A 12,232-nucleotide genomic window follows, 5' to 3' on the forward strand; every position below is an offset into this window, starting at 1 on the left:
TACTGCATATCTTTGCTCATTTTTGGTTCAATTTTATTCCTTTTATTTTTGTTTGTATTTTGTGTTCTGTTTCTGCTATATTTTCTTTTGCATTTTAGCTAAACTAAGACTTGCCCTGCATGGTGCCAGCTCTAGCACGCACAGCAGAGCCCTAGTCGATAAGAAGTTGCAAATCAGTATTCGAAAAGCACGGAGCCTGCAGGATCGCATGCAGCAGCAGCAATCATCGCAGCCGCCGTCGCAGCCCTCAGCCTGCCTCCCCTCACAGGGCGGGGCCCTCCCTCAGCCAACAAGGTAGTGCCTGGGAACCACTGTAGTTTATGGACGCCAGGGGAGGAAGCCATGGGTGCGCCGTAGCCAGCTCTCATTGTCTTGGCGACTACAGGGGAGACAGAAGAGTCCCCTGAAAAGATTTCTTCTCCCAGGTCAGACATACAATGAAAAGCTCATCCCACTGCTGGTCCTTTTCTTAATAGTTCCTAGAAAGATGCAGAAAGTATTGCATAATAAATAGACCACTTGAACACATTTCCTGTGGGTGAGTTTGTCCCTTGACTTGTGTAATAACATGATTATTAAATTTGTACGTATTGTGTTCTTAGACATGGCAATCTGAGTTACATTTCACTTTGCAGTAGAAACTGTCTGATTTATTTTGGGATTTCAGTGCTTCCTGTCCCTCATGGAAGCAGAAAAAGCAGCCTTCCTTGCTCTGATTGAACCACTGAGAAGTGACACAAAGATTCCCTTTGTTTTGCTTCCTTATGGTGGAAACTAGGAAACAAATCCCCGTGGCCATTGATGTAGTTCCCACATTTTATCCCTTGAATTTGGCTGTTATTTCGAATGGAGAGACTTAAGTAAGAATTCATTTTGACTGTTAATAACCTTGAGTAGTTTTTGGAATATAAATATTATAAAAGCAGCTAACATTTTTTGAACATTTGCCCAGGCACTAAGCTAAACACTTTTATGTTTTATTTTATTTAATTCTCACAATAACTTTAGGAGATGGGGACTACTATTTAGCCATGTTTTATAAATAAGGAAACTCAGACTCAGAGAGGATAAAATAAGTAAGGTACCCAGGATTACTCAGCTAGTAAGTGGTAGAAGCATGAAATTCAAATCCAGCTCTGTTTCACTCCATTAGTTTTCCCATATAAGTATAATATCATATTCTTCACAATGTTGTAAGGGTGATTGAATGACTATACCCACAAAAGTTTGTAGTATATTATCATTCAAATTGAATGTAATGCTCATTGCTAGGATCTTCCTTTTCCTTCTTTTCTCCTGTTGTTCACTCCACCAGTTGCATGCTGATTTGAGAATCTGATCAGAGATATGTTTTGAACATAAGCAATTAATTTAGGCAGCTAAACTTCCAGAAAACTTAAGCCATTTGATGTATGTGAGTGACCAAGATTATATCTAAGTGCTTCTATCACTGAGTTTTGTTAGGTCAGAAATACGAAACAATTCGTGAGAAGCCAACTAAATACAGTTAATCCTTACCCCTACTCCCAAATCTCAAGAGAGTCATAGTGCATTACTTTGGGAAAACAACTCTCTGAATAATACAGTCAAATCCAGATTATAAAGATGTACTTGAAATGGTTGATTTCTGTATTAATCCCAGGAGCCCAAATCACCCTGTGCTATGTAAATATGGCCTTTCGGTTCTTTTGGCATGTCTGCCTCTCAGGACCCCAGGTATGAGTGATTTCTAGGCTTTGCGTACCTTCCATTGTCATCTGCATGTGGGACTAGTGATTTTTGTCTCTTAATTTGTAAGTAGAATATAATCGGAATGGGACGTTATGGGTAGTAAAGAATACTGGCAAAGGCTTTACTTACTAAATGACTGTGTGTAACTTTGGTGAGGTCATTTAATAGAGAGAGATAATATTACTTGGGTGTGAGCTGACCACACGCCTTCTCTTGTGAACCTCTTGTGCTTGTCTTTCCATGTAGTCTCACCATTCCCTCTGTGAATGTCTAGAAATGGGAACCACATGAACAATTCTTTTTGTAAGTGATCTTGTCAATTAAGACAGCTTATGACTGGCTTTCTCCATTTCTTTCAGTGAACAGCCTATCCCGCTCCAAGTATTGTTAAGCCAGGAGGCCCAACTGGAACCCTACATGAATACAGAGTTTGGGGCCAGTTCTTTTGTCTACTCACCTGCTTCCTGCCATGAGTCACACTCATCACTGTTCCCAGAGTCATCTGCCCTGTGTGCTCCACAGCACAATTCCCCTAGTGGGTCGGCCTCAAGCCTTCTTACGTCAGTTGAGGTGGACAGCATTGACCCCTCTGTGTTCCACAGGCAAGGCTTACCTACAACAGCAGGGAGAACTGAGAAGGATTCTCATCATGGCTGGGAACCAGAGGGTGAGCTGCAAAGCTACAGGGGTGACAATAACCCCTGTACCAGGTTCCACCAACAAGAAGGAAAAGGCATTGATCAAGAACAACTATTCCAAAAAAAGAGGGATCCTGCTGACTCCTCCCAGGTGGTGCCTCGGTCACACCCAACTGGAACAACCGCCTCTGAGAGAGGAGATGCACACAGCCTAGGCTATAGTCCTTCAAGTTCATCAGCTCAGCCCAGCCTTCCTCCGTACAGGGCCTGCCACCCCATAATGCCTGCTGCTTCCTCATCTGTGCTTCACTCTCCTAATACTATACAGAAAACTAAGCAATGCCTCCAAACCCAAAACCTCAAAACTTCATTGACTTCAAAAGTGGACGGAGGCAGTGAGGAGCCCTATAGGCCAGAGTTTCCCACCACAAAGGGGCTTGTCCGCTCTCTGGCAGAGCAGTTCCAGAGGATGCAAGGTGCCTCCACAAGTGATGGTACAGGTTCCCAGGATAGAAGTTTGCCAAATAGCCTAAGGAAGAGCTCTTCCCCATCTGACTCTAAGCTTTCTTTCCCACAGGGTCCAGGGAAAGGCCACTGGGTGTGGGCAAAACAGCAGCCCTCTGTGGATAGTAGGAGCAGACTGCCTTCCTGGGAAAAGCCTGCTGATCATTCTTCTCTTGCCATGAACTCTGGGCTGCCTAATGGTGACACTTCTAGAGGAGGACAGCCCAGGTTGGCAGAGCCAGCTATTTACCATGGGAAACCATCTCAAGTGAGAGATGCTAGGCCTAAGGAGCTGGGCAGCAAAGTCAACTTGGGGACTTCCTTGCCTTTGGATTCCTGGGTGAATGTCACAAGGCTCTGTGATTCTCAACTTAAACATGGGGTCCCTGGGCCAGGAATGAAGTCTTCCCCTCATGATTCCTATACCTGTGTAACCTATCCAGAAAGAGACCACATCCTTTTGCATCCACATTGGAACCAAGACACAGAGCAGGAGACCTCAGAATTAAAGTCTCTCTACCAGGCCAGTCTTCAGGTTTCTCATTCTGGCTGTTCTGAATGGGGGCAGCAGGATGTGGCCTGGCACCCACTGAGTCAAACAGGTAAGAATGCAAACGGGCAGGGGGAGTGGGGGACATAGAAAAGCTGAAAGCAGAAAGATAAGATCAGAAATGGGGTGGTGTTTTGTGTAAATCATATCCTTAGCTTAGGAGGTAGCAGTAGAGCTTCTGACTTATTCATAAAGACTTCAGTACAAGGGCTAGACATCTTTCTGGCTAGAATGGGGAATGAGGGCAGAACGATCACTCACAGGCTAGTTCCCTCCTTCTAAAGCAAGAGACTAGTGAGTATGTGTCCAGTGTCTCTGCATTATGCATGCTGAAGAGTGGTGCATAGGCCTTTGGGAGGGATTTAACATGAGGTAGGAGAGGCTGAGAGGAAAAGTCATCCTTCTGTGGCTTAGAGGTTAAACTAATCAAAAGATCCAGCTTCCAGATCCAACTTGCCACGAGGATATCCACACTGAGCCAAGCTTCCAATCCATTTCTGAATAATACTGAGCCAGCAATATCAAGACCTTCCCTGATCTGTTCAGGAACTACCAGTTTTAGAATTTTTAAGGTGGTATGCTGGTAGGGTACCTGTTCACTGAGTCTTAACTCTGAAGCCTGAGCTATTATCCTGGCTCCATCATTAACTGTCAGTTAATTTGGACAAGCCATTTAACATCCAACAGCCAAGTTTTTACCTGTAAGATGAGAAAATTGATTCCATGATTTTTTAAAGATATCTTCCAACTCTTAAAATGATACGTGTTATTCTGTGAAATTGAACTCAGAGAACTTTATCTTCAGCTCCAGTGGTACAGGTTCTTTGCATGCTGCCAACCAGTGTTTAATTACAGTCAGACAAGTGTTTATGAGTGTCTACTATGTTCCCAGGAGCAGTTGAGGGCAGGGGGGATTATCACATAAATATAAGATTTGATATTAAGATATGTTTTTTAGGATCTGCAACCTAGAGTAGACTCTGCTGTAACATTTATTAAATGCTCCTTAGTTAAACAGGATAGGGCAGTACTTGAAGATTCTAAAGAATGAGGAAAAATTGGAGTTTGCCTCAGTTAGCTTCCTGTTTAATCTAAGGGAGAAGGAATATACAAATGTCAAGTTTTCTAAGAATAATAAACACATATAAAAGAATACATTGCAATTAAAACTGAACTAACCAATTGAATGTAAAACATTATGTTACAAACAAAGCAAAACAAAAACACCCTGTATTACCCTAAATAGTAACATTTTCATTTCATTAGAAAATACATAAAGTAACAAAAATCATTGATAACCCTTCAGTAATTCATGGATTTACTTCTAGCTTGGTTTCTTATGTGTATGTATTATATATTATTTGTTTTATTTTTATAAAAAGCAGGATCATTATAATATGTATATATATACAGCTTAGTCACATAACTTTTTTATATCCATGAGCATTTTCCTTTTGGAAAAAAACACTACTTTTAATAACTATGATATGTTGCATATGAATGTACCAAATATATTCAACCATTCTACTGTCTTTGAATATTTAAGTTAACTCCAATTTTTTGTTAGGATAGCACTGTGATGAATATCTTTATACCTAAGTGTTTGGCCACATTTCTGATAAACTCCTTAAAATAAACTCTTAGAAGGGCAATAACTAGTTGAAGGTTATAAACTTTTAAAAATCTCTTGATACATACTAGCAAATTCAGGAAGATTATACTTCTTAAAGCAATATAAAAGACTACCTATCAACTGTTAGTTTTTAACGTAATAGTGAGCAAAAACTAATTTTTAAAATCCATTCATTTAATCAAGTCTCAAGATAACTTGTCAACCAAACCAGGCTTTATTTTGTTTTGAGTCTTTTTTAAATTGTCTTTAAGAACTGTCAAGACACAGGATAAAGAAGAGATCAGGTGTAATAAATCAAGAAGTGGATGATGAAGGAAAATACCATATCTGTCAGAAGATATCTTTAGGGGAGTCTTTCTTTATCTTATTATGAAGCATTTATTAAGCACCAAATAAATTTTTCTCCCAACTTTACTGATATAGTTGACAAACAGCATTGTATAAGTTTAAGGTGTACAATATGATGGTTTGATACAGGTATACATTGCAAAATGATTACCACAATAAAGTTAGTTAACACAACCATCACCACGCTTCCTTACAATTATTTTTGTGGTAAAAACATTTAACATCTACTATCTTAGCAACTTTCAGGTATATAGTAATACAGTACTTTAAACAATAGTCATGATACTGTACATTAGATACTCAGAACTTACCCATCTTATAACTGGAAATTTGTACCCCTTGACCGGCATCTCTCCATTTCCTCCACTCCCAGTCCCTGGCAACTACCATTCTATTCTGTTGCTATGAGTTTGGCTGTTTTTAGATTCCACATATGAGTGTAATCATATAGTTTTTTGTCTTTCTCTTATTACTTAAAAAAAGCATTATTGATATATAACTTACATAGTGTACAAGTCACCTATTTAAAGTGTATAAGTCAATGTTTTTTTTTTAGTATATTCACAGAGTTGTCCAGCCATTACCACAATCAGTTTTAAAATGTTTTTTCATCACCCCCAAAAGAAACCCTGTACCCATTAGTAACCACTCCTCCAGTCAACCTCTAATCTATTTTCTGTCTATAGAGTGCTTATTTTGGACATTTCATATAAATAAAATCTATGATGTATGGTATTTTGTGATCGGATTAGTTTTGACATGATTACAGTTCCTGAAGAGTTATATGAACACTGCCCATGACCTATATTCTAAATACTATTTCATAGTATTTTGAAGCTGGTCAGACATCATCTTAAAAATAAAAAGTAATTTTTTTTATAGGAAGTTTCAAATATATTCAAAAGTAAAGAGTAAATGTTATATAGCCACGCCCTTCCCCCACCCCGTGTACTTATCATTGACTTCCACGGTGGTTATTTATCTTGGCCAGTTATCAACATATGGCCAATTTTGAATTAACAACCCACCCCCTCCCCTTCCCCACTGGATTATTTTAAAGAAAATCCCAGACATTATATCATTTCCTCCATAAATAGTTTGTAATGTATCTCTAGAAATAAAGACTCTTTCTTAAAAGGCAGAACTATGATATTATTATATCTAAAAAATTAACAATAATTTCTTAATACAGTAACTACCTAGTATTCAACTTTTCTCAGTTGTCCCACAGATGTCTTTTCACAGTTGGTTTATTTCAAATCAGGATCCAAACAAGATCTATACATTGCATTTTGTTCATAATATCTCAATACTCTTTTTTTAGCCTGTAAGATTCCTGTCTCTTTTTACCCCTTGCCATTTATTTGTTGAAGAAATTTGGTTATTTATCTTCCACATTCTAGATTTTGCTGATTATATTTAGTAGAGTTTTGTTGTTTTTTTTTTTAACATGTTCTTTTAGACCCTCTTTTTTCCTATAACTTGGTACTTAGGGCTAGAAGGCTTGATTAAAATCAGGTCTAATTTTTAAAAGAGAATATTTCAGAGGCAGTATTTTGACTTCTTATATCATATCAAGAAATACATAATGTCTGGTAGTCCTTGTTAACCATTGATCAGTGAATAGATGTCACCTAATTCAATTTTCTATCAAATTGAGAAGTTCCCTCAACAGTACTCCTTACAGATGGCCACCTCCACTTCTGCTTAAATATCTTTAAAGGAATTAGAGTCTCCTGTCTTTAGGAGGTTCCAATGGCCACCTCCTTGTCTAAGTGAGAATCATACTTGACTTGCTAAGAGGAGCCCCAGGTTCTAACCATCACAGCTATAATTCTTAAATCTGGCTACCCATCATAGTCACCTGAGGAATGGCTTAAAAGAGAGAGAGAGAGAGAGAGAGAGAGAAATAATTTTCAAAAATGGGATCATGGGACACATGATATTTTTGTTATACACAGTTTTTGTTTTGCTCTCCTCCCTTCATGTCAGTCCCTACCTTTTATCTCCCTACCTTCCCAGGCAATAACCTAATATAAATATTTCTATATTTTTCTGTTCTTATAATACTATGTAGACCTACATATATGGTGTGGGTCTTTTTGTTTGTTTGGGGATAATATTACAGATTTTTTTCTTTTGACTCAACCATACTTGATGAAAATTCCTCCAAGTCATCTAGTTTAACTCAATTTATTCTTTTTTTTCTTTTCAGTTCATTCTTTTTAGTGGCTGGACAATATTTGATATTGAGGATGTTGTAATGTATTTAGCCATTCTACTATAGATGAGCACTATACTTTATTTCTAATTCTTGGTCATTATAAACAATTCCACGATAAACTGGTATTTTTGCTTCTTATTCCCAGGAATGGAATTATTGGGTAAGAGAGTAAATGTATTTTCAATCTTAATGGTTATCTCTAGATTGCTTTTCAGGAAGACTAGAACATTTCTCATTTCCTCAATAATGTTTGAGGATATTCTTTCATACTTTTTGTGGAAACTTTTTAAAAACAAACATTTCCAGTCTCCAACCCCAAAGGTTCTGATTCAGTAGGTCTGTGGAGAGGTACATAAAGCTATATTTTTAAAAGGTGCTAGATTAATCTGAAGTAGAAGCACTGCTTTTAAGCTCAGGAAAATATTAAAAATAACTGATCTTCTAGCTCAGTATCAAAAATATTATGCTTTAGCCAGATAAACATATTAGAATCAAAATATCAAATCAAGACATGAATTGGTGATAGACATATATCAAATGTAGGTCAAGGGTGTGTGCACTTTCAGAATGGAAGGCTTAATTAGTTGTATTGGGGCGAGTCCCTTGGGAGTCACATATCCAGTTTGGAGCAGGTCATCTCTTAACAGTCTAGCGAGATTTTGAGGAAGAAATAAACATTCAGTGACTGTTTAGAATTTAAGTGATTGAGAGAAGCTAATGGGGAAAATAAAAGAGCATTACACATAGAAAATGCTGCTGAAGACTCCTGCCCATAGTACTTAATTGGAAGTGAATATCAAGAGACTTGAGTTTTAATCCTGCTTAAGCTACTTACTACCTGTCAGACTCTGGAACTCATTTTCCTGTTGTGTAAAATGAGGAGGTTTCATAGATGATTGCTATGATAATTTTCAGTTCCTAACTAGACTGGAGGTAATAGTTCCTTTGTCATCGCAGATGCTCTTGGAGCATCACTATGTCAGATAACTTTCTCTGTATATTTTATGTGTCTTGGGCCCAAGTCTGCCACAAGCAAAGCTGATGGTACTTACAATTCAGCTGTCTGTCCACAGAGCCCCTTCTCTACAAGCTTCTTCAAGGCCTGTGGTCTGAGATCCTTGTGACCTATAGGGAGCTATCAGGAGCCCATCCTCCACTAGGTTCAGGGATGCATATTTGTTATTTAATGAAACAAGAACTTCTGAGTTTGTGCTGCCGGGCTGAGTTTAGGCTCCAAGAGAAGAGATGACTTCAATTTCTGTTTATGTGTTTTCCTCCTCAGGCTCTACAGATGGTGTGGGGAGGAGGTTGCACTCAGCCCCTGGGCTTGGTCTCTCAAAGACCCCAACAGCAGAGATGGAGCACAGTCTCCATGAAGCCCGCACAGTGTCTGTTTCTCAGGTAGCAGCCTCAGGTGCTAAAGTGCTGGGGATGGGGTGGTGTGTTGGGAAAGAATTGTGGAGAGAGAGATGAATAGTAGGGTTGGTGGTAGGGCAGGGGCATGGTAATGTGGGGCTATTAAAAAGGTCAATGATTGGGCTTATTTTGAATGAGAGGAGATTGCCACATGGCCACTACCTTCCAAATACATCTAATTTAGATCTCTACTAGTGATTTGCTGGGTCTCTTACCCAGTTCTCTCCGATATCCCTGGGTACACTGTGGGAAACTCACAGGTCTGGTGTTATGTGTCTGCCTGTGTGTGTCTGTGTGTTTGAAGGCTGCACCTTGCCGAGGCCCCAGCAGGCAGTGTGGGGAGGATGATCAGTACAGTGCAGAGAACTTTCGCCGCATCTCACGCAGTCTCAGTGGCACCGTTGTCTCAGAGAGGGAAGAGGTCCCAGTCTCTTCCCACAGTTTTGTAAGTAGAATCAGGGTCTGCCTATTCAGAGCATCCTCTTTCTCTAAAAATATAGTGCAGGTGAAGGGGCAGGAGAAACTGAAGGTTGTAATTTAGGGGAAAGCCATGTGCACTCAGCAAAAATGAGGACACAGTCATTATTTTATTGACATACGTTTACTTGGAGCCTGGAGGAATGTCCCTTCCCTGTAGCAGTCTGGAAGGTGTATAGAGAGTTCCCCAGGGTAAGAAGAATCCTAGTGGCCTTGAGAGGAGTCTGAGAAGCCATGGCCGCTGACTGGGTCAAAGCCCATTGCACTAATCAAAGGAAGAAGAGAAGAGATGGGATGGAGTATTGTTTTATCTTTTCCTCCCCACCCTAGTACATGACTGAGTGAGGTCCAGTGTGCTTTCAAGATGAAATGAAGCATACGCATTAGCAAAAGAAAAAAAAAAAGGAAAATGAGTTAAAATCCTCATCCTGGGGGCTTTTCATGTAGAATTAATGCAGCAATCTGTAGGTGAAAGGGACAGGGACACCCAAGTCAGCAGAGATCAGCAAACTCAAATAGTTTCAGTAGTTGGGTTTCTAAATCGTGCCTTTTGAGAGGTCAGGATGCAAAGCACCAGTGCATTGAGGCTTGTTCACCAGGTCAGTGTGATAAAAATTTAAAGCAGGCTTTAAATATGTGGTAAAAAAATAAAAAGATACAAAAGGGAAACTAAGTCTGTTCCACCAGTCCTTCAGATCCAGTTTCCTTCCCAAGAGGTAGTCAGTTTTTCCAATTTATTGTTCATGAGTTCCTAAACAACTCTGAACAGTAAGCTATTCTTTTTGGAAAATGTGGTCTTTTCTGCCCAGCATTTGTTCTCATATACCTTTAATGGCAAATTGTTATTTTCTTAGGAGAGCTGGTTTCCTTTGTCCTGACTTCTGTATCATTCATTTATTCATTGATAAATTTTTTTAAGCAAATGTATTTTGAGCTTATGTGCTAGATAATTGTGCCAGGTGCTGGGGATACAGTGGTGAGTGAGCTACAGCCCCTGCTCTCATGACTTTACAGTCTACTGAGGGAGATAGATAAATAAACAATTATAATATGATAGGATTTAATGCTATGGAAGCATAATAGAAGGGACATGTAAACCAGTCTTGAGGCATCAGGGAAGGCTTCCTGGAGGAAGTAAGAAGAATATAGCAGATAAAGGGACCTAAAGCAGATATTAACTGAGTTAAAGGAAACTCAGTGGTATGGCAGGATTAGAGTCTGGCGAGGGAAGGATGGAGAGTGTTGACAAGTGAGACAGGAAAGAATATAAACATGTCATATTATGAACCATAGTAAGGAGTTTGGGAGGATAGAGAGAAGTGGACATATTAGAGAGCCAATTAGGAAGTAAAAGTTAATGTATTTGGTGCCTGCTTGCCTGGATATGGGGAGTGGAGAATCAAGGATGCTATCCAGGAATTATGGGTTGAAAATGACATATTTGAGAGTAGAAAAGCAGGAATGTATTAGAGGGGAGAGATATGTGTAATTTTGGATATATTAAGCTTGAGTGGAGATATCTGATAGACCTTTGGTGGTAAGACATATAAACTTGAAAGTGAGATTTGAGAATCACAGCCATTGGAAAGAAGAAAAGAGTATTGGCAAAAAGAGGAGAGGAAACAGGACATATCCCTGAAAGTATCAGATTTAAGGTGGTTTTTCTGAAGAATCTCAAAAAGAGACTTGGTAAAAGAGACCAGAGAGATAGAAGTGTCTCTTTCTTCTGTGGCTCTGTCACATGCTGAGAGGACTGCCACCTGGTCCTTAGGCTGTACGGTAAATGCATGCCATGTGCCACGTGGTGTGGGTGCTATGAGCACACACGGATGAAAGAACACAAATTCTGCCTTTGAGTATCTTACAGTCTCGTAAAGGAAATAAGATACACTGGCATAAATATTATTTTATTTAACATATCATTTATTAAGTGCCTGTAATATTCCAGGTGCTGTTCAAGGTGCTGGGGATACTGGAGTGAAAAGAAATGTATCCTACTAGGAGAGAAAGACAATAAACAAGGAAACCCCAGATAATGTGTGATAAAGAAGAATTAAACAAAGCAAAAGGATAAGAAGAGGTAATAGTGGTTATTCTCAGGGCTATTTTTGATAGAGTAGTGAGGGAAATCAGCTTTAAGAAAGTAACGTATGATCAGAGACCTCTGTGATGTGAAGGTGTAAGCCGTGGGAAGAACATTCCCAGTAAAAGAAACACAAAATGTAAAGGCCCTCCCTGAATGAGCTTGGTGTGTCTGAGGAACACTAAGAAGGTTAGATTGTAAAGAGGGCGCAGGAATGGTAGGAGATAAAATGAGAAAGATGAGCACCGCCATATTGCACAGGGACAAACTTGCAGGCCACAGTAAGGAGGTAGTGGGCTGGAGATAGGAAGATTAGACTGGAGGCTGTTGAAGTGGTCCAGATGAGTTTAAATATAAAACCTATAGGTAGAAATGACAAGACTTGGCAAAGGCAACTAATGGAATTGTGGGTGAAAAGTGCAAAATCAAGGGCAGTGTCAACATTTGAGTCTAGGTGACTTAAGAAAATATGGTACCAGGAGGAGGAGTTTGGAAGAATGTTGATTCGATTTTGGACATATTGTTTTAGATGTTAAAGGGGATATTTCTGAGACTTTGCATAAAAGTGAATGACTAATGGAGTATAGAGCAGGTCATAAGCATCAATGGGTACAAACTTGACAGGCAA

General features: G+C 39.3%; 1 protein-coding gene across 19 annotated transcripts in view; it reads left to right on the plus strand.

The window, feature by feature from the left end:
* Positions 1-12,232, plus strand: part of USP54 (ubiquitin specific peptidase 54) — a 120,253-nt gene that overhangs the window by 103,993 nt on the left and 4,028 nt on the right. For 13 of the 19 annotated variants that reach the window (XM_072971300.1, XM_031682296.2, XM_072971311.1 and 10 more), the window contains 4 exons: positions 99-294; positions 2,091-3,475; positions 8,911-9,029; positions 9,349-9,489. In XM_072971300.1, coding sequence (XP_072827401.1) covers positions 99-294; positions 2,091-3,475; positions 8,911-9,029; positions 9,349-9,489 — 1,841 coding nt within the window. Of the gene's footprint in view, positions 1-98; positions 295-2,090; positions 3,476-8,910; positions 9,030-9,348; positions 9,490-11,469; positions 11,602-12,232 lie in introns of those variants that run through there. The other 6 variants (XM_072971309.1, XM_072971313.1, XM_072971315.1 and 3 more) reach the window with 3 other exon arrangements.

The sequence above is a fragment of the Vicugna pacos genome, chromosome 11 (assembly GCF_048564905.1).
Source record: "Vicugna pacos chromosome 11, VicPac4, whole genome shotgun sequence".
NCBI classification, from domain to species: Eukaryota; Metazoa; Chordata; class Mammalia; order Artiodactyla; family Camelidae; genus Vicugna; species Vicugna pacos.